General features: G+C 51.7%; 1 protein-coding gene across 4 annotated transcripts in view; it reads right to left on the reverse strand.

The window, feature by feature from the left end:
* Window positions 1-1,204: 1,204 nt before the first annotated feature.
* The window catches only part of Pkm (pyruvate kinase M1/2), a 26,591-nt gene continuing 2,748 nt past the window's right edge, over window positions 1,205-25,047 (reverse strand). For 2 of the 4 annotated variants that reach the window (XM_033756136.1, XM_010627204.3), the window contains exons 2-12: window positions 17,810-17,926; window positions 15,715-15,881; window positions 15,282-15,373; window positions 11,227-11,358; window positions 10,045-10,231; window positions 9,234-9,504; window positions 7,200-7,350; window positions 6,923-7,075; window positions 4,432-4,598; window positions 2,161-2,342; window positions 1,205-1,780 (exon numbers count right to left, since the gene is read on the reverse strand). In XM_033756136.1, the coding sequence (XP_033612027.1) occupies window positions 1,674-1,780; window positions 2,161-2,342; window positions 4,432-4,598; window positions 6,923-7,075; window positions 7,200-7,350; window positions 9,234-9,504; window positions 10,045-10,231; window positions 11,227-11,358; window positions 15,282-15,373; window positions 15,715-15,868 (1,596 nt within the window). In that variant the 5' untranslated portion in view covers window positions 15,869-15,881; window positions 17,810-17,926 and the 3' untranslated portion in view covers window positions 1,205-1,673. Of the gene's footprint in view, window positions 1,781-2,160; window positions 2,343-3,984; window positions 4,152-4,431; window positions 4,599-6,922; window positions 7,076-7,199; window positions 7,351-9,233; window positions 9,505-10,044; window positions 10,232-11,226; window positions 11,359-15,281; window positions 15,374-15,714; window positions 15,882-17,809; window positions 17,927-25,047 lie in introns of all 4 variants that reach the window. The other 2 variants (XM_010627201.3, XM_033756135.1) reach the window with 2 other exon arrangements.

Consider the following 25,047-nt stretch of genomic DNA (forward strand, 5'->3'; position numbering starts at 1 on the left):
GCTCGTGCGGGACGCGCGCAGCTCTTTAGCCGATGCTTCCCGGCTCCGCAGCGCTCAGGTGGGGCCCAAGTTCCTTGCAAGTCCAAAGACAGTCTCCCCAGCTAACAGATCGCCGCGGGCCTGGGTCCCCCCCACCCCGCCCCGGGATCTTCCTCTTCCATCCTAGACTCGGAGCTCCGGGCCTCTGCAGGAGCCAACTCTGCTCTCCTTCAGCGCCGCCCAACGCTGAGCTCCAGGGTTCGTGACACCCGAGAGCAGCAGGGGGTTTTACGACGTGGTAGTGAGAAACCAGCGTCGCCAAGACACGGGACCCGGAATCATTTGGTTAGCACTCATCACAGGGATGACTTGTGGTGGGGTCGTGTCGGGGCTGAGGAGGACCAGACTGGGAACTGAGTATCACAGGCCCCTAAGTTTCTGCTTCCCGGGAGCCAAGCAGGTCCTTTCTCTCCCACCCGCCAGTTCACACGTAGTCAGGAGGGAGAGGCACAGGCCGGGCCGGGTCCCACTGTCCCCACCACCCCCATTCTGGATCGAGGAGGAGGCTTCAGCAGATAAGGACCCTCTGCCACTACTGTTCAGGGATTTGGGGTAGTTTACCGGGGCCACAAGACATCCCACAGAACTCACAAGGCGCCTCTGCTGCTGGGAGACCCAACAGGGGTGCTGAGACTGGAGGATAACCAGTCGGAGGCCAGCCAGAAACTTCACAAGTCTCAAAAATACAAGAGCTGAGGATGTAGCTCAGTGGCAGAGCTCTTCCCTGGCAGTCAGGAGGACCTAGTTGCAAGCCCAGTACTGAAACTAAGGGTGGCAGACTGGCTGGGACCAGGGTTCCTCTATGGAGGAACTCCCATTCCCACCCTGTCCCATCTGAGGCCAATACACCATACCCGGCCACTGGAGCTTTTTTTGAGACCAGTCTTGCTCTATTAGTTCAGGCTGGTCTTTTAACTACAGTCCAGGCTGATGTATCTATCCTCCTGCTTCAGCCTCCCAACTGCTGAGATTACAGCCCTGCCTGCCTATCTCCCCAAGGTGTTCGAAGGGATAAACTACACCCCCAAGGCAGCCAGCTGCTGAGATGGTCAGCAAGTGAGCCAATTCTACGGCTACAGAGCCTTCTGCAGGAGCCAGGCTGGCGGCTCCCTCACCTGCCCAGAGGGCAGGGCTCAACCCCCCACAACACAGAAGAGAGGCAACAGGAGCTTCGCTGTTGTTTATTGACACACAGGTGGGCTCTATAGCAACAGGTCTGGAGGAGGCAGGTGGAGTGTGTGCATGGAGTGCGGGTGCAGAGAACTGGTGCACAGGTCTAGCGGGGAGGCCAGGGCCAGAGTCTGCCGCAGCGGATCCACTGTCCCACATTCTCAGCCCCGTGCTGTCTGCCGCAGCTGGGTTCTCTGGGCATCCTCTTTTTACAGGAACGGAACAGGTCCTGCAACAAGCTCTGGGCCTCCCTCCTCATCCCTTGCTGGAGTGGAGACACACTGGGGGCTGCCAGCTCTGGGCCACTGTGCCCAAAAAGGTGCCAATCAGAGATGCAATCTTCCCAGGTGTCCCAGCCCACCAGTGCCACACTACAGCCGGAGTGAGCACTACAAGCGTCGCTGGCCTAACAGAAGGGTGGGGGAAGGGGATGGGAAAGGGGCCAGAGGAGGACTCCAGGGCCATCACGGCACAGGTACAACACGCATGGTGTTGGTGAAACCGGAGCCAGGGCGCCACCCGGTCAGCACAATGACCACATCTCCTGCCTTGAAGAAGCCCCGAGCCTTGCCTGGAAAAAACGAGAGGCGAAGAGAGGCGATGAGTATGAGCCAGGCCGGGGCTGGGCAGGGCAGAGGCAGTGGGTGGACGGACTGAGCATTACTTAGTCAAACCGCAAGGTGGCGCCAGACTCCCAGCACAGGCAAAGGGGGATATGGATTTGACATCTTCCAGCTATACCCTAGAGAGCCAGGAGCCTTGCCCAAGGTCAGAGCTAGCTACTGCCTCACCCCTTGATGTCTATCTTACCCAGGGAAAGGCCATGTCAAGAAGAGGGCGGTCACCCAGCTCCTGTCCCTTGCACGTCCCCTTCCCCCTCCCCATACTCTAGGTCCCAGGAAGGCCAGTTCCCTGCCACCTAGCCCCTCTAGCAGGCCCCCAGCCACGCACCGACATTCATGGCCAAGTTCACGCGCAGGTCCACATCCTCAGCCCAGGCCTGCTGCACCGGGTCCTTGCACAGCACTGGGAAGATGCCACGGTACAGGTGGGCCTGGCGCGCTGTCTGGGGATTGCGGGTCACAGCGATGATGGGGGCACGGGGACGGTACCGCGCCACCTGGTGGGCAGACCTGGGATGGAATGGGGACAGGATGAAGAGACAAGTAAAAAGGCTCCCCAGGAATCTCTTAGGAAGCACATCAGGGCCTCAGGCCGTAGCCCAACCTCAGATGAGCTCACTAGGCTGCCCTGAAGGCTCCAGCCAGCAGCACCCGCTCCTTGTGCTATCCCCACCAGCATCTGCTGTCTCTAGTAGGTGGGTCACCTTGACCCAGGGTGGTCAGGCTCTGGCACAGACCAGCAGCCCTAACCCAGCCTCTCCGGCTCTATGACAGCTACAAGCCAAGCAGCACATGAACAGCAGCTGATGTCTGCAGAAGAGAGGAGAGCCGATGGCCCCTGAGAATCAGCAACGTGGGGCTTGACTGTGCACCCTGCACACTCACATGGGTCCCAGACCCCTAAAATGGTCCCTGCAGCTGAGCTGTAGAGACAGTCTAACCCAAGGATCAAGAGAAGAGGGGGGGTATCTTACTATTTTAGTTTATGTTGCCCTCAAAACTGCAGCAACCCCACCTTGGCCTCCCAGGTGTGAGGACTGCACGTGTGCACCACCACACTTGACTTATCAAAAAAAATATGACTTCCCTTCTAAGGTTTTAAGAGTCCTAGCTGCTCCCCAGGAGGAAGATCCAGGCCTGGCAGAACGGGGACACTGTACACTTGCAGCTGCGTATGTGTCGAAGTAGTTGCGGGGGTGGCTTACAGGGGAGCCAAGCCCACGCAGACAGACAAACTCTGAGGACACACAACAGGTGTCAGGGAAACTTAAGCTCGGCACAGCAGAGATGGCTCTACCTCGGGATTCTCCCCATACACCGCCTTCAGGGAGGCCACAGCTGCCGAAGTCAGGACCAGCTGAACAAAATCCCAAAAGTCCAGAGCTCAAAATAGTCCAAGAGCAAGGGTGGGAGCTCCGGAGAAAGGTCACCCTGGCGGCTGGCATTCTTCAGGCAGAGTGGGAGGCCTGAGGCCACTGCTGGGGGGGGGCATGGGCCTCGGTCCCCCCAATCTGGGGAGCCCACCTGCCACTCGGCCCATGGCACTGCCCCCTGCCCCCAGTCTCCCAGGAGCCCTCACGCCCTCTGAGGCCATGTAAGGAGCACTCCCAGACAGCTGAGGGATGGTAGGTCCGTGTCCCAGGCTAGCAAGGGACCTCAACTCCAGGTCACTGGACACACAGCCCTTGGCCTGGCCGTATGACCCCTAGGACGGCAGCATTGTGCCATCCTCATTTCTTCAGCCAGACAGAACCATCATCTTTACAGCTCAGACAGCTGGAGCCAGTGTGCCACAGGGGCACGCCAGGAACACTGATACTCTAACTGTTAAAGAGCACTTAGTAACTAGAGTAACCTTTTGCTGTTTTGTGACAGGCTCGCCTTGAATTTGTGAGGATCCTGCCTCAGGGCTGGGATGACAGGCGTGCACCACCATGCCCGGTGTCCTCTGCCCCTCAATATGGAGTAACACGTGCACTGGAGCTGGAGGCCTATCACGAGGGGCTGGGAACTTGCTGGGACCCGCGAGGCCTAACGCTTTCGTGCACACGCAGTGTCCTGCAGGCTCAAGTGGCAGCTGGTGCGGTCTTACCTCGGCTTGGCGCCACTGAGCACTGCTCCGCAGACCCCAGGGAGCCCTGCCGCCTCCTACCTGCCGGACTTGGTGAGCACGATAATGGCCCCGCTGCAGCACTTGAATGAGGCCTCCACGGCGCCCACGGCGGCGGCTTCTGTGGGGTCGCTGGTAATAGGGGCCAGGCGGCGCAGCTCCTCAAATAACTGCAAGTGGTAGATGGCAGCCTCTGCCTCTCGGGCAATCTAGGGGGGCAACATCCGTCCGCAGGGACGAGGGGGGACAGAGCCTTATCAGAGCCTTGTCACGGGAGGGGCGGGGAAGAGTCACAGGTGGCTGGTGAGGAACCTGTCCGTGCACAGAAAGGTGGCAGCGCCACGGGACCAGTGCCTTACCAGGAGCCTGTGATATCTGCTGAGCCTACTGAGCCACAGGACCTTGCATCCACCCTGTCATGACCTCCCTAGCAGCAGCTGGCGCAAGAAGCTGGTCATCCTACAGCGACACCTGCCCTTAGGGCCCTACCTGCCAGACTCCGTGAGCACTATCAAAGCTGCCGCTAAACATTTATAAGAAGCCTGCACGCTGCCCATGGCCATGGCCTCCATGGGGTCCTGGGAGTGACCGGAGGCTCGCACAAGTTCTTCAAACAGCTTGCGGTGGAACATGGCTGCCTCAGCCTCCCGAGCTATCTGTAAGGTTAGGGAAGGCGGGGAAGGGGACAAGGAAGAGAGAAGAGGAGGAAAAAAACACAAGAGACACAACACATGGAAAGACAGAATGGGGAATTAATCAGAGAGGAACATATCGTAGGTTAAATTTGTCCTTCAGGCAGACACAGGCAGGGTGGTGAAGGTTATCTGCTCTGGGAGGGGTGGATAGTCTGTCTCATGCTTCAACTATTTTTTCCCCTGCAATTTGGGGGAAACTGGGTCTTCCATTCTGGAAGGATTTTTCTGAGAGAGGAACAGGCAGTGTCTTGCTAGTTGCCCAGGCTGGGCTTACACTTGCAATTCTGCTGCCTCAGCCTCCCAAGTAGCTGGGATGGCTGGAAAACCTTTTTCCGATTGGATCAGAGAGTGGAAGGAGACAACAGGCGGCAGGCTCTGGTACCTCGGCATGGGGACACGCCAGGACAGGCCCACGTCACGCCCTAGCAGAGGACTCGACCACGCTGCCTGTGACACACAGCTCACAGGAAGGAGCAGGCCCTGCCCCGCCACACGGCTGTCTGGGTGCTGCACGGCCGCAGGCAGGGGGAGGAGCCCAGCCATGGAAACAGGCCCAGTGGCACTGCAAAGCCGGGATCATACAAAGCCAGGGCTCCACAGCCTCAAGGGGTGCTCAGCAGGACAGGAGAGGGCTGAGCTGCGAGGGGTCCACTAAACAGCCATGGGAAGAGACAGACATCCGCAGGAGCTAAATTTAGGAAGACATTTGATTGCGATCATGATTAAAACAGGCACGAGACAGCCGCTGAGTTAATCACACAGATAACTGGTCAGATACGACCTAGAATTAGCTACAGAGCCTCAGAGATTAGAACCAGGGAGCAGGGATTGGCATGTTGGTGGGGGAGGTCAGGGGTCCCAAGCAGGCCCGTAGAGGGACTTCCTGGGATCAAAGTGCATGCACAGCTCCAGCACGGAGTGGGACGGAGCAGGACAGAACCACAGCTGGTACTGCCCAGCTCTGGGTTATCATTAGACACAGGAGAAAGCAGCCCAGAGTTAAGGGGACAGAGACTGTGGCCAGTGTTAACGGGTGACAGAAAGGACAGGCCTGACTGTCAGGGCAGCCACAGCCCGGCCAGACCTGTGACTTATCTTGTGCGCAGCGACATGCAATCCCAGCCTCGCACTCCTAAGGTGACTGTTCGGAGCACAGAACGGACGGGAGAAGAAAGGACGTGGTACTAAGGCTGTAAGTAAACGTATCACCTACTCCACCTTGGGACAAGGCCCTCAAGACTGAAACGACTTCCCAGAGACAGTCTACGTGGCTCATGGTTCTATGATCGGCTCAAGGTGAGCACCACCCCCACCTGGGCCAGGCAGTCAACGGAGCAGAGCAACAGAAGGGGGAAGTCTGGAGACCGGAGGGCAGATGCTCTAGAGGTGACTGGCTGAGGTGACTGTGCTGGGGGAGAGGGGCCTTCACGCCCTGGAGCAACTCGGGGGGCCACACCAATGTCCCCAGGGAAGGGAATGGTCTCTGCCAATTTCAGTTCAAGGAAACCCAGCAGAGACAATGATGACAGCCCTGGGGACGCACGCAGGTAAGATGAGGAAAACTGTTTTCCCCGCTTCAGCCCAACGGGACACAAGGACAGTGAAGGAAAAAAAAAAAAAACACTTAGCTTTTTTTTCTTCTTTTTCCTTTGAGGGGGTGGTGGTGGTGTTTTAAATGCGGGCTTAGGGGAATTGAGGTCACATGAAGGGCAGGAATTGGTAGTTAGGTGGAAGGGGAAAAGCCATGTCTGGACCCAGGGCAGGTGCACCAGGCTGGACCTGGAGCCACCAGGAGGGAGGGGACCTGCAGCTCCACTCAGCTCCATCCACAGCCCTGCGCTGGTCACTCAGCCCACCAGGAAGGTCCATGCTGCGGCCACCGTGCAGGGCCAGCTCTGAGCAAGCAGCAGCCTAGGCACAGGCCAGGAGCAGACCCTGTCTGTGGGAGGGGGAGGCAAGGTGGAAGGCAGAAGAGGGGACAACTGGAAGCAACGGTCTGGGACCTCACTTACACGGGGACAGGCACCCAGGCCCTCTGCACTGTCCAAGGGAAGGGTATAAGGTGTCCTGTGACTTCAGCCATGGGAAGGACGCACAGTGACGCCAAAAGGGAACGGTGCAATGTGTGATGAAGGACAGGAGAGGTGGGTGGGCAAGGAAGCCGAACAGAAACAAACAAACCAGGAGGCACCCCAAGGCCCACTGCCTCCCTGTCATGGCGGTGACTCAGGACAATAAGGCGGGAAGGAGGGGCAAAGCAGACACCCGCCCGGAGCCGTCCTCACCAGGTGCTGCATGCGCACGGCCTCCAGCGGGTAGTCACCCTTGGCCGTCTCTCCAGACAGCATGATGCAGTCCGCCCCGTCCAGGACGGCATTGGCCACGTCGCTGCCCTCAGCCCTGGTGGGCCGGGGCTTCTTGATCATGCTCTCCAGCATCTGCAGAAGGACAGGGCACGGTGAGAGCGGGTAGGCGCCCAGGGCACTGTGTGCCCGCAGAGGGGAGAGGATGTCTGTACACACACACACAGACATGGCCTGTGGCCCTGGAGGAAACACATGCCTGTGTGGCACAGATGACGGGCTTCCCGGCACGGTTGCAGCGCCCAATCATCATCTTCTGAGCCAGGAAGACCTTCTCTGCAGGAATCTCAATGCCGAGGTCACCACGGGCCACCATGATGCCATCGCTGGCCTCCAGGATCTCATCGAACCTGGCAGGGAAGGCAGGAACAGGGAGAGGAAGCTAAGTTACGCTGACAGGGACACGTGGGAAGTGGGCGTGAGGACGCGGTGGGGCCTTTGGAGACCTTAGAAGGAGAGGGAACAGAACTCCTCCATAGCCCACAGGATCCTGCCCACTACGTCTCAGGAGGCCGCACCCGAGGCCTGGCTAAGCCTCCTGTCAGCGATTCCAGCTAACGTCGTGAACCCGGAAGCCGAGGCCACTGCTGCGTGGTGACACCATTCACAAGAACACTCGAGGGCTGTCTGCCCACCTTGCCCAAGGACACAGACATGGCTGGTCCATCCAGGGACCCCCACAGCTCTATCAAGACGGAAGAGGGGAGGCTTCCAGTGGTTGGTACGCAGCACACCGCCACCCAGCTGAGGACAATGAGGCCACAGAGGCCATAGTGCTGGATGCTTGGGCTCCTTCTACCTCGCCAAGCACACCCTTAACCACAGGGGTGGGGCTGGGGGTGTATTTTATTTGCTTGGGTTTTTTTGAGACAGGCTCTTGCTGTCTAGGTCAGGCTGGCCTCAGACTCACAGTAATCCTCCTGCCTCAGCTTCCTGTGTGCTGGGATGATAGGTGCACATCACCATTGGAATGTGAACAAGAATTTTTAATATTACATGTTTGCAGTACGTAATGATTACATTCCTTGGGTGGAGTCGGTAAATATACCCAATACATCCTCATTCCTTTTTATCTCCTTTCTTGCCCTCTCTTAAGCCTGCTTTCTCTCTTTGTTCTCTTTCCCATTTGAGAAAGATCTACCTTCCTAAAATAAATTCTATTATCTCTTTCAGTTTGCTCTTTACGTTATGGATCTCTCATATTAAGAAAAACCATATTTACACTGTGCGCCTTAATTTACATCACTTAACAAATGTCCTGAGGTACATCCATTTTCTACAAATGACTGTTTATCCTTCTTCGTGGCAGAGTAGTACTCCACTGTGCATAAATACATTTTCTTTATCCGTTCACCTACTGATGGACACAAGCCACTTCCAAGATCTAGCTACTATGAACATGGGTATGCATGGATCACTGTACTACAGTGTCTTTTTAAACACTGAATGAGGTCACTAACAGGGAGTCAAGAGAACAGACACCCCAGGCTGGCTGCACTTGTGTACTTCTATGCTGTGGGCACAGGGACATAGCTGTCTGAGCTGGGGCCGTGTGAACCTGGAGAATCTCACACTTTCCTACGCGAAGCTGAACGGGCCATACCAAGATGGGCCTCAGCACTGGGCCAGCACTTTCTAAGTACAGACCAGGAGGCCCAAGGTTCAGCATGGACACGGGGACTGGGCTTCCACATGGCCGCCAAGAGGGGACCTAAAAGGGCCCTGCCCAGAACACACCACCTGCCTTTCCCCTTGGTCTCCCCAGCAAACACTGCTGGAGTCCCTGCTAGGAGTCCAGTAGGATGGTCCTGGTCCTGGGGGCGGTGAACCTATTCTCCACTGTTGGTCCCAAGGTCTGCAGAATAAGGTCAAGCTTCTCAATCAACTAGGAAACTTTGATTTCATCATTAAAATGTCCCCCCCACTCCCCTAAGGAGTCTCTGGTTCAGTGTAGCCAGGTCTCTGAAACTGCATTTTTGTTGTTGTTGTTTTGCTTTTTTGAGACAAGTTCTCACTGTGTAGTTCAGGCCAGTCTTTATGTAGCTCGGGCTGGCCTTGAACCCATGAAGATCCTCCTGCCTCAGCCTTCTGACTGCTGACATTATAGACATGCACTGCCAGGCCTAACACAGGCTACACTCTGATGGGGAAGGCCCAGGTCTGGGGACCAGGCGTTACCAGGCTCCACCATGCCCTTCATGAGTTCGGCTGGGACCAAGAGCCAGGGCCTTACCTCCGCACTCCTTCGTGGTTCTCGATCTTGCTGATGATCTTAATGTTCTTCCCCTTCTCTCCCAGGACCTGCCTCACCGCGTGGACATCGGCAGCCTTGCGGATGAAGGACGCGAACACCATGTCTACATCCTGCTCCACCCCAAACTTCAGGTCCTGGATGTCCTTCTCAGACACGGCAGGCAGGTCCACAGCGGCCCCTGGAAGGTTCACACCCTTCTTGCTGCCCAAGGAGCCACCATTTTCCACCTCGGTCACCAGGAAGTCAGGACCTGCATGAGATAAGGAAGGCAGAGTGGTGAACACACACGTCAACCGGAAGGGACAGGCAGCGGGCCCTGTCACGGGCCAGTAAAGTGGGACAGAGCACACTACCCTGGTGCCAAAAGAGCAAGGGTAAACCCATCTCCGCTAACTGCACAACCCGGTCAACGCGCTGCACCTGTCTCCTCCTTTGTAAATCATGGTGTCTCAGCACAAGAGCCTTACCGTGAGGACGGTGAGCATAACTGAGCATCTCAAGTCTGAGCCCAGCCTGGGCAGCTTAGTGAGACACAACCTTGCTGTCACCCAACTTTATTTTCTATTAGTTTAGTACAAGTTTTCAAGATACAATGTTTATACTCATCTTTTTCTGTTTTTTTGAGCCAGAGTATTGATAGATATCCCAGGCTGGCCTCAGACTTGCTGGGATCCTCCTGCCTCAGCTTTCCCAAGTGCTGGGATGACAGGCGTGCACCACCTCACCCAGTTTCTTAATTCTCTTTGTTCCCCTTCCTCAGTCTCTAGAAGGACCCGACTCCTATACGAACCTTTCTCCTTCACTTGCAGGGAAATGAGGCCATCATCGACGTAGATCTTACTGCCTATGTCCACCACCTTGCAGATGTTCTTATAGTCCAGCCACAGCACGTTCTCATCGCACTTCTCCATGTAGGCGTTGTCCAGTGTGATTTTGAGTGTGGCTCCCTTCTTGAGTTCCACCTCAGCAGTGCCGCTCTGTGAACAGAGAGGTGGCCAGGTCCAGACTTGGGAAGCTGGTGCCACCCAGGCCTTTTGTCCCAGGAGCAGGGCTCTCATCTCAGCTGACCAGAGTCAGAAAACTTCCCTATCTTTCAAAGAAAGAAAACAAGGAAAAAAACTACACTGTTTCAAGCTTTGCTACTAACCACAGGAGAAAAAGACAGAAATCCTCCTCAAAATGAGACACTTGGAAGGAGATTTCTTTTTTTTCCCGGGGGTGGGGGGTGTCCCCCTCTATTTAGAAAAGGAGAGAATTTCATTTACAATGGTTACCACAGGGCCGGGGATTTAGCTCAGTGGTTCCACCGCCTGCCTCACAAGCGCAAGGACCCGAGCTCAATCCCTGGTACCAAAAAAAAAGTTACCAAAATAATTCCGTTTTTTTTTAAGGTGGTAGGTATTAGTCTTTTTTAAAATTTTCACTTCTCTTAGTACTTGATGACCGAGTCCTCAAGTGAGTTGGTACAGGTACATGACATACCTTCATCCCTTTTTCAACTCCTTTCTTACATCTCTTGGTCCACTTCCAATTTGCAAAAGATCCAGCTCTCCATTTCCTATTATTTATCTTTTATTTTAAGATAGATTTATGCTTCGAGTTTTTCACAAGAGAAACCATGTGACATTTAGCTTATGGGGTTTTTTGTTTTGTTTTTGGTTTCTGGCATTGAACTCAGGACCTTGCACTTGCAAAGCAGGCGGTAGAACCACTGAGCTAAATAAATCTCTTGGCCCTAGCTTACTGAATTTAGAGTAACAAGGGTACTATTTCCTAGCACAGTACACAAAATCAGCTTTTTCTGCTCAGTGATGAATATAAAACCCTCATCTGGGGTTGGGGATTTTTAGCTCAGTGGTTCTAGCGCAAGTGCAAGAGTTCAATCCCCGGTACAAAAAAACCCCTCATCTGCAGCCCAGAAGTCTAAGACCTGCAATCCAGACAGAGCGGACCTCAGTTCCATGATACTCACGCCCTTGATGAGCCCAGTTCGGATCTCAGGTCCCTTGGTGTCCAGGGCCACAGCCACTGGCCGGTAGAGAATGGGGTCGGAAGCGAAGCTCTCGGTGGCCGAACGCACATTCTTGATGGTCTCTGCATGGTACTGGAGGAAAGACAAGGAAGATGACACGGGTCCTCCATGCCTGGATCAGATGCAGGTTCCCCACCCGAGGGCTAAGCAGGTCCCTTAGGAAAGGAGCGGCCCATCCACACACTGGGAGCCCTCTACACACACCTCCAACTCTCCTGGCCTCAGAACATTTCAATGAGCATCCAGGTCTGTGCCTTTCCTATCGATCCTAACTACAATCCAAACTCCACGTTACTGACACGGCCAACAGTGGCCCAAGCTAAACAAACCCATGTGGAAGGTCACTGCAGGCGGGCTTCACGGGTACTTTCCAGGACCATTCGAGAGGGAGTGAACAGGGACAGGCAGGCAGAGGCCTGTGTCCGCAGGCAACACCCTCTGACACAAACCCTGGCAACGACTGCCGCGACCTCTCCTCTGCCTTCCCACTTCTCCCATCTGCCACTACTGTTTGATTACAAAGGGAGTCAGACCCCAGATAAGATGTTAAAAGCTCCCAGATAGCACAGCCCATGTGACACTGCCGATAAAGGGCACCTACTTCAGCACTTTGTGGCTTTTATCCTTACCCACCCCTTGTCCAAAATGCCACCTTGTGCTGCAGGAAGGAGGCCGGCACAGTGCTGCCCTAAGGCTGTCAAAAATGCTCAGCTTTGAATTTTTATGTACTCTGGAATAAGGGGCCACTGGCATGATTTTTTTTGTAGAGGTCCTTATAGTAAGTCATAAAAATTATAAGCAAACCAACAATGGTACAAGAGAATGCAGGGCAGAAAAGAAATCTTTTAAAGACTTTAAAAAAAAAAAGTCTTTTGATACAAGGTCACTATGTAGCCCAGGGTAACCTTTAGCTTCCTGCCTCAGGTTCCTGACTGTTAGGATTACAGGTGTCTACCACCATACCCAGATTTAAAAACAAAACAAAACAAAACAAAACAAAAAACAGAACATCATCAAATGCTTTTTGCTCAGAACCAAATGAGGAATAAGTATTCAAAACAGAGAGGCCAGGGATTTAGCTCAGTGGTGCCACGCCTGCCTCACAAGTGGAAGGTGCCAGAAAAAAAAAAAAAAAGCCACGTATATAATCATAATCATTATTACTATTATCATCCTACACTACAATGACTATTCTATTTAATTCCAATTTGGGATCCTGTCTGTGTCCCTGAAATATAGTTATCTTAGTCATGTATTGCAAACTTCCTTTGATATACTATTGGATTGGGATTAAGTTTTATTTATGCTTTCTTTATCTTCCCAAGAGCAGTCTCGAGTGCCAACCTGGTTAGTCTGGTTCGTGTACTATCCTTGCCTGACCTTAGTATGGACAGACTTCCACAGTTCTCTAAGCTCCTTATCTCTCTAACTGGAACTGATTTAACTATTCCTTCAAGGAGAGACTTCAGCCTTAGTCACCTGGTTTTGAGCCGGGGTACAGCACTAGATTAGCCAGTGGGACGCCCTTGGTTTGATCTCCCTAACATCATTTGGCCTGAAGTGTGTGGAGCTGGGGCTAGATCACTTCTGGGGGAGCAGGTACCGAGAACAGAACCCAGGGCCTTCACACTGAGCTACGTGAGTTTGCCACCACACCCTGCTTCAGCTGTGGTTTTGCTAGCTTTATCCAACCACTAAGCGCATCGCCCTCCCGCTGTCCTTCAGAAAGGTCTAAATTTAAGTTCTTTAAAAGTCATTATTTTCTGGCCAACAATGGCATCATAGAACCGCATGTTCAGCAAGAAAACATCTTGCTTCTGTGACTGCCAAAGATGGAGCCAGAGAGCTGCCAAAGCTGTTAAAAGATCCAATCAGACAGTACATGGTCTCTGTCAGAGTGAGGAAAAGCAGGTTCGATATTCTCAGAAAAGTACTTGAAATTACCAAAGACTTTATCAGACACGGTGGTGCACACTCGGGAGGCTGAGGCAGGAGGATTGCTGAGAATTTGAGGCCAACCTGAGACATAGTTAAATTCAAGGCCACCACAGACCTTATCTCAAAAATCCTAAAGAATGTCCCCAGCTCCTAGTGGAAGCACCCCACCATGCAGTCAAACTGAAATTATTTACCATACATTACACACTCCTAGAATAATTTCAAATCAGCTCCTAAAACCCTGCTCTTGGGGACAACCTCGCCATGGTCTAAAACCTAAAAATAAACTCTCAAGAGGGACTTAAAACTTAAAAGTACAGATTATCAGGGCCAGGGATTTAGTTCAGTGGTTCCGCCGCCGCCTCCCTTGCAAGTGCAAGAACCTGAGTTCGATCCCTGGTACCAAAAAAAATTTAAAAAGTACAGATTATCCCTGAATGACTCTCAGATTAAGAAACCAGACTCCAGGCTGGGTGTGACGGCACAGGCCTGTAATCCAAGCATTTGAGGGGCTGAGGGAGGAGGATCACTGTGAGTTTGAGACCAGCCTGAACTACACATTGAGAGCCTGTCACAAACAACAAACACACATCTAAACTCTGAGCCAGCCCGTCGGGCAGAGGACGCTCATTTGCTCGCGGTCTCAGAGCTGTCCGGTGTTATTTTACGGGAAGCGGGTGCCATAAAGCCTCCCTAAAGGTCAGCCTCTCAACATCTATTCCTGCTCTATCCCCCACACACCACAGGCCTCGGCCGACTCAAGCAGCAGGGACCAATGAGCAGCCAGCTTTCCCAGTGGTCCTGAGAGCTCACCCTCTGAACTAAGGCAACAAGGGGTGAGTCCTCTCAAACCCTGGTGAAGAGCTTGCTGCCCGTGCTTCTGGAATATGGCAGAATGCCAAGCAGGGCTGCAGCTGAACCTGCCTAGGACAGACCAGGCCCCTGTGACATTTGGGGGCCAGCTCCCTGCCAGGCCACTGGCCATTTACAGAATCTGTGATGCAGTCTCAGGTTCCCGGAAAGGAGGGATTCACTTCTTGGACTGCTGTTCCCGAGGACTTATTTTTAGTCCAAACTTAATACCAACTTCCAAAGGCCAGAGGGCAATGCCGCACCATCTGACCTTACAGGGAGCACTTCACGCTTCCATCACTGCCATGTGTCTGTGGGAAATCCAGTGAAGTCTCAAGGTTTTTACCCAATGGGCCTAATCCCCACTGCTAGGAAGGGGAAGCAGAGGGGAGGGCGGGACCCTCCCTGACAGTTGCCCTAGGTCCCTGGGTAAGGCCTCTGCCCACAGGTCAGGCTGCCTAACAAAAATCCCAGCTCAAATACATCCTACAGACACATGCTGTCTGGTTCTCTCATTTCAATTTTCATTAGCACATGTTTGCAGTCCATACTAAGTATATTCATCATGGGGAGTCGGCATGTGTTCAAAACCCATTTTAATTCCTTTCCCATCCCCCTCCCCTCCCCTCCCTTCCTCCATCTCTTGCTCCTCCTCTGTGTGGCTCTTCAAATATACCAGGAGCACAGGGAGCACGCCGCAGCGTGGGACCCCACGGAACAGACAGGGCTATTCCGTACACCAGCTGGTCCTTAGCTGGCGACAGCAGCTCCACCCTCGTCCTGCATCTGCCCTGGCTGTCTGAGCGAAGCCAGAATCGACCCGCTGGGTGACCTATGAGTTCACAGTGGCAGCATGAGCTGCTGCAGAAACCCAGGGGCAGGAGTGTTGGGGACAGTGGCTGAGGGCGGTGATGCTGCTAAGACTTTTAGAGCTTTCAGGGATAAGGAACAGTTGGCTGCAGCATGTGTATCATGGATTCGCCACCATGGGCTTCGGGATTCCCAGGGGAAGGGAGGGCTGAGGGCAGTCCAGGTGTGTGGGACACCATGCAGTGACAAGCAGGCCGGAGGGAAGGAGTAGGATGGACTAATAAAGGCCGCTTCCCACCCTCCGGGAACCCCAGCCATGAACCCACCTGGTCCACAGCACCCTTAACCATCTACAAGGCACTGTGACCACCCCACCCCATCCAGCCACGGCTCACCTCGTGAGTTCCGTGAGAGAAGTTCAGCCGGGCCACATTCATCCCAGACTTAATCATCTCCTTGAGCATCTCCACCGAGCGGGAGGCCGGGCCTAGGAAGAAAGCATTTTAGGCATTTTGTAGAAAAATGTGCTATTCAAGTAGAACACAGCAGTTTGTGCAATTACATTTCCTATAAACAACTCCACTCCCTGATAGCCCAAAACGCTTTCAAAAGTGCACAGAAGAATGCTACTGTGCTAGCCTTTGCCTTTCTGGATCTTGGGAGTGCACTCCCCCACTTTCCTTAAATCCTGCAGGCTCTTGTCCATCAGAAAAGCCTAGGTGAGACCCAGTCAGCCTCTCAGCCCTCCCTGAAACTCAGCATCTTGGCCTGCGATTAAGAGAACTGTTCCCGAGCCACGAGGCCTGCGCAGGGAGGGGCAGCACACACCAATGGTACAGATGATGCCGGTATTGCGGGCCGTGATGGGGGCCGAGTCGATGTCCAGGCGGCACATGTGCTCCAGGAAGGTGTCGGCCATGGCTGCATGCAGCTGCTGCGTCTGGATGAAGGCTGTCCCGACTTCACAGTGGGGCTTCGACATGGCTTCGGAGGTGCTGGTCCAGGAAACCAAAGAGAGCCATCAGGTCAAGAGGCACTCAGTTCAGCACCTGGCACAGGGGGCCAACTCCTGCTTACACATTAACTCAATAAATACGCTCTGCACCCCAGCCACACTCTGGGGAGGTGGGTGAGGCCCAAATCGGGCAAAGGGCGGGCATGACTCTGAGAGGGACCTTGCTAGATGATGATGACCTCCCATCAACCACACTGTTTTACACTCACCGAATGAATGTATATAGAAGGAAGTCTCAAACACCCTCAGGGGCTGACAAACTGGGGCCGGCCTAGCTTAGTGCCTGCTAAGTCCACTCCTGTGTGACAAGCGGTCTAGAAGCCACTGATGTGCATCAGTGCAGGGACCCCGTGGTACCTCTTACCTCCCTCACCCAAACATAAAGTGACCCCCCCCCTTGGGGAGACCCAGGGCATCAGTTTATTCTGCACTCCTAGTAAGTGTGACAATAGATAGGTCCCAAAGTAGTCCCACAAGAACCCTGAATACAAACTCCTTCATCCCAGGAGCCTGTAGCAAAACCGACAACTCAAAACCCAAAAAATACCACATCTAGCTGGGCACTTTGGTGCACACCTGTAATCCCAGCACTCGTGGAGGCTGAGGCAAAGGATCACAAGTTTGAGCCCCACCTGGGAAGCTCAGAGATTCCCCTCTCAAAATAAAAAATAAAAAAATAAAAATGACTGGAAATGTACCTCAAAATCAATCCACCAATCAACTTCTGGCCAGAGCTTTATGCAAATTAATTTGTACACAAGAGGGTAATCACAATACTGCCAGTACAGTTCTAACATTATTATAACTTCATCAACAAGTCAGTTGCAATATAAGGGAATTACGTTTCCCTAACTGCTCCACATGGGGATTGAGCCCAGGGCCTCTCACGCTAGCCAAGTGCTGTGCCGCTGAGCTACACAGCTGACCCAGATGAGTCCTGAGGGCCCACCTGACTCCCCTCCTGAGACGTGCTCCTCTCAAAGTGGAGCCATCTGTTCCAGGTGATTAACCAGCCCAGGTCACAACCCCAAGAACCACCCTGACACCTCTGCTTTACTTCACTACTGACCCACAGCTAAACTGAGCCGGTTAGTTAAGCTGAGCAGAGGACAAAAACACAGTGGATACCCTGCTCAGCGATGTCCTTGAACCAAGGCTTCTAAAACCCTTCAGCACAGGATCAGAAGTCAGCCCCTCCTTAGCTCCGGCTCCCATCTCAGGGCCTCACTCCACGGTGTCCATGTAGATCACCCTCACCCCACTCCCAATCAAAACCCATCCCGGCCACCTCCAGAAGGGCTGGCATGAGAAGCCTTGTATCCAGTCTGTTGACTGATGCTGAACCCTCAGCTCCCAGCGAGGGACACCCCGTGGGGCAAGCACTGCCCATCTCATTGTCTTGAGAGGCACTGGGAGGAAAAGGCCAACCTCTCCCCCCACCTTTTGTATCTGCAGTCACCCAGGACTTGGGAGGCATTCCTGCGTTTGTTCAATGACCTTTCTGTCCACTTCAATGTCATCACAATCAGCCAGACCGCCAGTTCCATCTCCTGTGGCCAGGGCCCTGCACCTACTCTCACGGCAGACACACAGCATACATTTGGGCTGACGGGAGCTGGTGTACCAGGCCACCAGGACACACAAACTTGCTGTGGCCCTGGGGGACCATGTCACCAGCCCCCCCCCAAAGACTGGAAATGTACCTCAAAAATCAATCCACCAACCAACTTCTGGCCAGAAGGCTTTATGCAAATCAATTTGTACAGAAGAGGGTAGCCTACCTTGCTGCTACTACGTACTATGTACCACAGACAGCCAAGACAAACCATCTATCTGCAGGGCCTTCTAGACCTAAGCCTCTCGGTCTCCTCAGAGACTCGGCCAAGGCCACTGACAATCAGATCATACCTGAGCTGCTCTGGACGTGGGCTTCCGGTGACACACCGCTCTTTTTTTGGCTCCGGGCAGCTGCTCGGCCCCACTTGGAAAGACCGCTCAGAGCTCAGTAGGGTCTGCCCTGGAGAGCTGAACAAGGATTAAGGGTGAAAGCTGAACACAACTAACGCTCTTGGGGTGACAGGAACATTACCTTAGTAAGCAGGTGCTTAGGGAGGTATATCTTTGTTCCAAGAAAACACAGAAACACCTCAGGAAAATCCTGAGGAACTGCTAAGATTAATTCAAAGTGTGAAATAGGAAGAAAACGGCTAAAGGGGAAGTGGGAAGGGAGGGGAAAGGAAATAAGGGAAAAGAAAAAACTAAAAACTGGAAACAAAGTCTTTGTAAATAGGGAAGGGTGAAGGGGGTGAAGGGAGGGCAGGGGTATGGGGGAAAAAACAAGAACCAAGATATATCATGTAAAGGTACAGGATCCCAATGATAAATGTATATCAATAAACTTAATGGGAAAAAAAAAGAAAACTGCTAAGATTTGCAGGTGAAAAGTGAGCTCTTGCTAGGTCCCCGGAACCCTGAGACTGTCCCTCCTGAATTCTCTTGAAACCTGTGATTTTCTAACGCCCTCCTATTTATTCTACGCAAGAACCTGTTCCCTTCCTTTTGGGGATAGGACATCAAATCAGACATACACCATGTCTGTGAGGGTGTGTACCAAAACTGTAATGGGATATTGTCTGGGTGGCAGAACTACAGCAAAACTTTTCTTCTCTTTATGAATAAAATAACTAATATGAAATACTTTTTTAAAAAGGACAAGTAGGGCTGGGGATTTAGCTCAGTGGTTCGGCCGCCTGCCTCTCAAGCATAAGGGACCCAAGTTCAATCCCCAGTACCAAAAAAAAAAAAAAAAAAAAAAAAAAAGACAAGCAGCTGGGCCTGGTGGATCATGCCTGTAATCTCAACACTTGGGAGGCTGAGGCAGGAGGTTCACTTCAAGGTCAAGGCTAGTCTGGGCTACATAGTAAATTCAAGGCCAGTCTGAAGTAACAGACTGTCCCAAATAAAGAAAAAAAAAAAGAAAAATGATGAGTGCATCCTTTCAAGAAGTCATATATTTATTTACAAATATCCTGTAAAATTATTAGAGAAATTAAATGAAACGTAAAGTTCTTTTTTTGTTGTTGTCGTTACTGTTTTTGAGACATAGTCTCTCCAAGTAGCTCAGGCTGGTCTTAAACTCATTACATAGCCCGGGCTGGCCCTTAAACTCTCGGCGATCCTCCTGCCTCTACCTCTCAAGGTCTGGGATTACAGGTGTAAACCACCACATCCAGCTGAAATGTGAAATTCTACAGTCAACAGCTCTTCTGCCGTTCAGAAATATACTGTTTATATGTGGCAGAGGCAAGACAAGCATTCTAGGCCCTAGGTCACAAAGGCTTGCAGGGCAGCTTGAAGGGCTTGGTCTACTGAGAATCTCAAAGCAGGGTATGTGCGACTCTCACACACACATCAAAATCCCTGGTACAATTCCGCGCAACATAGTTACTGGCCCAAACCCAGCACAGTAAACCTTTGTGACAAGGCTTTCCTGGAGAAGCCATCAGTATATCCAATTACACTGGCCACATGCAAACCACATTCTTTATTCACTATCTTGAATCAAACAACCAGTCCACAGGCTCTAATCCCAGCACTCAGGAGGCTGAGGCAGGAGGATAGCAGTGAGTGTGAGGCCAGCCTGGGGTACCATAGTGAATTCAAAGCCAGCTTCAACTACAGAGACCTTTGTTTCAAAATATATATATATAACAGAAAAAACAGGGCCAGGGATTTAGCTCAGTGGCACCACACCTGCCTTATAAGCGCAAGGTACCGAGTTTGATCCCTAGAACAAAAAAACAAAGATCGTGTGTCCTGAGAGCACCCTATGACCAAGCTATGTCACCAACTGGTTTCTCTTCTCCCTGATGGTGGATGCAGCTTCCAGCCTGTCTCCAAGGTCCTCCCCAAACACAAGCTGCCCCCTGGTGGCTCCCCAGGACCCCAGGAGAGTGAGTGGTCCCAGCCATGCCAGCCTGAGTCACTCCGCATCCTCCTCCTTGGGAGGCAGAGACATGCAGAGCCAACCTCCAGGCGGCAGCAAGAGCCTGGTACGTCCGCTGCTGGCGGGATAGACGATGCCCAGGCACAGCAGCCTTGCTCGGGAGCCCAAGGCCCTGTAGGAGCAGCTTTCTCAGAGCCATTTCTCCACTGCGGAAAACAAGACACCATCCAGGCCTTAGTCAGGGCTGCCAGGCTGGGAGAGGCAGAGCTCAGCTCCAGGTGCCTGCTCAGACCCTTCCCATCCGGCCTCAGGGGTTTTTTTTTTTTTTTTTTTTTTTTTTTTTTTTTTTTGGTAATGGGGATTGAATTCAGGACGTTGTGCTTGCAAGACAGGTGCAGTGCCTCTGAGCTAAATCTCAGGCCTTACACCAGTTACTTTTCTGTCAGACATAATTCTTCAGCCATTCTTGAAATCCACATGGCAAAAATCATACAAAAAGAGCTGGGCATGGTGGCAAACTCCTGTAATCCCAGCACTCAGGAGGCTGAGGCAGGAGGATCGCTGTGAGTTGGAGACCAGCCTGGGCTACATAGTGAGACCCTGTCTCAAAAAACCAAAAAACCAAAACAAAAACAACAACAAAAAATACCGGACTCTGCTTCTTAGAGCCAGCACTACTGTCAGGCTGCATTGGGAAGGAGTCACACTTGGCCCCACTAACTCTTCTTTCAACAAGGTCCCCATCATCTGCCCTAATAAGCCGGCCTGGTCTGAGTGCATCTAAGCACAAGCAGCTCTCACCAAGCAGGACCGTGTACCCAGGATGCTCGGGTGCCAGCCTCACCATACACATAGAGACCAGCCCCGGAGCAGTGGTACCCGATGCCCACCTCCTCCCTCCCCGCTCCAGCCAGCTCACAGGTGCCATTCTTTTCTCCAAGGCTGCACAGAGGGCCTTTAACCCTCAATTCTCCAGTGTCCAGGGCCCTGACAGTGGCTTTGTGACATGTGAGAGCGCTTCCTTAAGATTCCTTAAGAGTGGGGCACAGACGATAAGCACTTTTTTGTTTAGTCAATTCCCAGCTTTAGAGGGGGAAAAAAGGAAATACCTGGAATCCCAGGGCTCTGGGGGGCTAAGGCAGGAGGACCACAAGTCTGAGCCTGACCTGGCCAATTCAGCAAGCACAAAGTAAATTTTAAAAAAGGGATGTGAAAGGAAAAGGGGTGGAGGGATGTGGGATATAGCTCAGTTCAAAGGCCCTGAATTCAATCCCCAAGGACTCCTGGAGATCAACCCATCAATCAATAAAAAAAAATTTCTTGCTTCAGGGCTAGAGCTAAGTGACAAACTTTACTGGCAGAAACTTGGGGTCCCATCTACTTTAAATTACAGCACAGAATAGGGCACAAAGCTGATGCTAAGTGGGTCTGCCCTCCAGAAGATCCCCCCCAATTCCTGAGGGGAGGACCCTCATGTCCTTGGATCCCATCCCCAGGCAGAGGGCTGTTTCAGCCGGAGAAGCCTGGGGACAGCTGCAGCTGAGTAGCACCTGAAGCTGATCAGTGAAATGGCTTCCCAGGCAGCCTTTATAGGTTTGTTTCTCTTGTTAAAACCAAACACCTGTAGTTTTCTTTTTTTGTTTTTTGAGATAGGGTCTCACCATGTAGTTGAGACTGACCTGGAACTCACTATGTAGTCCAGGCTGGTCTCGAACTCACAGTGATCCTCCTGCCTCAGCCTCCTGAATGCTGGGATTATAGGTGTGCGCCACCACACCCGGCTTCTTTTTTTTGAGACAAGGTCTCACCATGTAGTTGAGACTGTCTCTATTTTAAAAAAAGGAAAAATGCCTTTTTTTTTTTTTGCTTTTTAAAAATTTTTATCAGTACATTATTTACTTATGTATTTATTTATTGGTACAGGGGATCGAACTCGGGCACCTGTGCTTTTGAGGCAGGTGATGGCACAACTGGGCTAAATCCCGGGCCCCTAACATCTGTGTTTCTACCACCCAGACCTGACCATGTGCACTAAGCACTATTTATCTTTCATCCATCCCTAGCACCCGCAGGCCTCCCCCACCTTGACCCCACACCTTGTAGAGCCCGTGTGACAGCCAATCCGGGCACATATGTACAGCGAGAGCTTCTGCAGCTGGACTGAACCCCATGTTATTACCGGCCAGTTTTTTTGGGGGGGTGGGGCAGGAAAAAGAGGATGCATTTTATTATTTATTGTTGCATAAAATGAGTTTCAAAAGGCTCTTGAGTTACCCACAGCTGTTTGGTTTCCTTTCCAGAGATCTTTGGAAAGATCTGAACAGTTTAGTGGCCACAGAGCCTCGCTCTATTTCTGCAGCGAGGTCGGAGCTACAGATTCTCTGTATGGCTCTGACATCCTAGGACTCCAATTACTGCACACTTAGTCACCCAGAGAATCGCAGCACCTCTATACCCAATGGCAGAAAGTGGGAAAATTTATACCAACATATACAGACTACAGGGAGACTCAGCTTTTGACCATAGCTTTTTTTTGTTTTGTTTTGTTTTTTGAGACAGTGTCTCACTGTGTAGTTGAGACTGACCTGGAACTCATTATGTAGCCCAGGCTGGTCTTGACCTCACAGCGATCCTCCTGCCTCAGCCTCCCAAGTGCTGGGATTACAGGGGTGCGCCACCAAGCCCGGCTTTGACCGTAAGTTTTACTGGCCATTTTCCTGTCCCAAGTAGCACACTGTGCAGACCACTGAGTAGCTTGCTTTCCCACTCTGCCCCACATTTAAGATCCATGCAGCTGGTAAACAGATCGGGCTAATTCATTCTGACCCCACTGCTTGTATTCCCTTACTGGTGGCCCTTTCCCTCCACTGAACAGATTTTCCTCTATTAATAGTACAACTCTCCCAGGACAGGATGCCTAGCGCACGTGAGCTTCTATCCAAAAATGAATTCTTGGGTCATTTTCTTTCTATTTTATCCAAACAATGTCAATTGTTCTTGACAATGACTGGATCAATTTTTAAACCACCAACCAATAACATGAGTTCCTGCCTTCCCTACACCTGATATTGTCAGACTTTTAAAATGATCATCCATCATGTTAAGTGATATTTGTTAAATCTGCTCTCAGTTTTAATAACCAAATATCAGGATGGTTCAGAAGGAGGCTCTTAGAATTCCCAGGCTCCTGTAAAACGGGCACAGACCTCCTATATCTGATGTGCCTGGACCAACTCAACAGATTGACAATTCTTTTGCAAGTATTTCAAGACACACCAGTTGTTTCAAGTTGAAGAAATGGGATCTGTAAGTCAATTAAAGATGTTCCAGATGAGATAGGGTCCTTTTTAGAAAAATTAAAAAGAAAAAAAAAGTGTGTGTGTGTATATGTGTGTGTGTGTGTGTGTGTGTGTGTGCGCGCGCACACACACACACACACACACACACACACACACACACACTCTGCAGCCAGCATCTTTACTGGTTGTGGCATTTCGCTGTGGACCAGCTACCTCACCATCCTAGCACAGCTGGTCTGGGCATCTCTCCCACCAAACACAGCCAAGCCTGTCCCCAAACACTGCTCGGGCAGCTTCAGGAAAAAGCCCGAGCGCTCGGGGGAGCTGAGTCTCAGAGGCCGCCGAAGGTACTGCAGCGGGTACTGCAGCCATTTGCCCTGCCGCTACGTGCGGGAAGGCACAAACCGCCGCAGGGGCGTGGTCTCACTGCACCGCTTGGTGGCCCTACCAAGGCTCCTCCTCCAAAGCATTGCAGTTTCCCCGAGAGGAGGCTACACTCACCATGCCCCCGTCTCACTTTCACCCCAACAGCCTCTTCAACACCAAGCCACAATCATTGAACATACAACTCAATTTTCTAGTCTCAGTGCAACGCGCATGAAAAAAGCAAGCACAGTGCTACTAAGAATGGTCATCTATTCTGTCACTTAGCTCCATCCCTATCCATACCCAAAGTGATGCTTAAAGGGTCACTGCAAGGTCCTGTGCGAACTTTCACTAAATAAAGTTCAGAAACAGAGCACAAAATATCCTCAGTAAAGTTTAAATTAAAAATCTGCTTACAGGACCGGGGATTTACCTCAGTGGTTCCACCACCTGCCTGGCAACTGCAAGGTCCTGAGTTTGATCCCTGGCACCAAAGCTAACTAACTAAATAAATCTGCTTACAGGAACAATTTCTTCTCGCAGCAGTTAGCCATGACTTGATTGGGCATTTGAGCGATTCAGAAAGTGAGGTAATGTCAAATGAGTCACTTTCCTCTACCTTGATCTACGTCTTAGCTCTCAGCCAAGATGAACACATCCTGACTTGCTTCCAAAAAGCTGAAGCTGGCCTGGGGATTTAGCTCAGTGGTGCCACCCCCTGCCTTAAAAGAGCAAGGTGGAGTTGGATCCCCCCACCCCGTATTAGGAAAAAAAAAAAAAAAAAAAAAAACCACTAAAGTGAAGGAAACCAAAGCCCAAGGAAAATGTGTAACGCAAGAGCCACACTTTTTTCTACCTTCCCGTCCATAGCCATTTCCTCATTTCTTCCACTGCCTCAACATTAAGAAATAAACAACTTTCAGAAATAAAATGGTTTTTCTGTGACGCTGCCTTAATGTCACAATATTCAAGGTACACGTGCAACTTCCCCAAGGGTACTGCTTGGAGCCAGCCAGCAAATGTGCCAAGTCACTGGGGACGCAGCTCTGAATGCTGCAAACTATGTGCAACCCCCCGGCTTTTTGTACCAGGGATCAAATTCTGGTCCTTATGCTTGTGAGTCAGGGATCAGAACCACTGAGCTAAATCCCCAGCCCTTGCTGCAAACTATGAATTCAACATTAAAACCACTTTATTTCTAATGCAATGCTTAAAGTAGAAGCAGCTGTGCTAGACAGGAGAATAACATCTGTATATTCTGACTTAATGATTCAGAAATGAACTTGCAAAAATCCTGTCACTCACATTATTCATATCCTGTGGGAGGCTGTGCACCTCAAAGATGACCCAGCAATGTGGGGTTCAGTGTGCATTACCTGGGCATAGGCCCTGTCACGGGGCACACTTAAACTCCTGAGGTAGTACAAAGTGCCCAAGACCAACCATTTTGCATTCAGTGGAGACATTTTTAATTGGGGAAAATTTGTGCTGTTTCATTATGACTCACGGAAAGGAAAAAGATTTCGTTTTTTTTT

Source organism: Fukomys damarensis, unplaced genomic scaffold (genome assembly GCF_012274545.1).
Source record: "Fukomys damarensis isolate Sample0158 unplaced genomic scaffold, DMR_v1.0_HiC HiC_scaffold_25, whole genome shotgun sequence".
Classification (NCBI taxonomy): domain Eukaryota; kingdom Metazoa; phylum Chordata; class Mammalia; order Rodentia; family Bathyergidae; genus Fukomys; species Fukomys damarensis.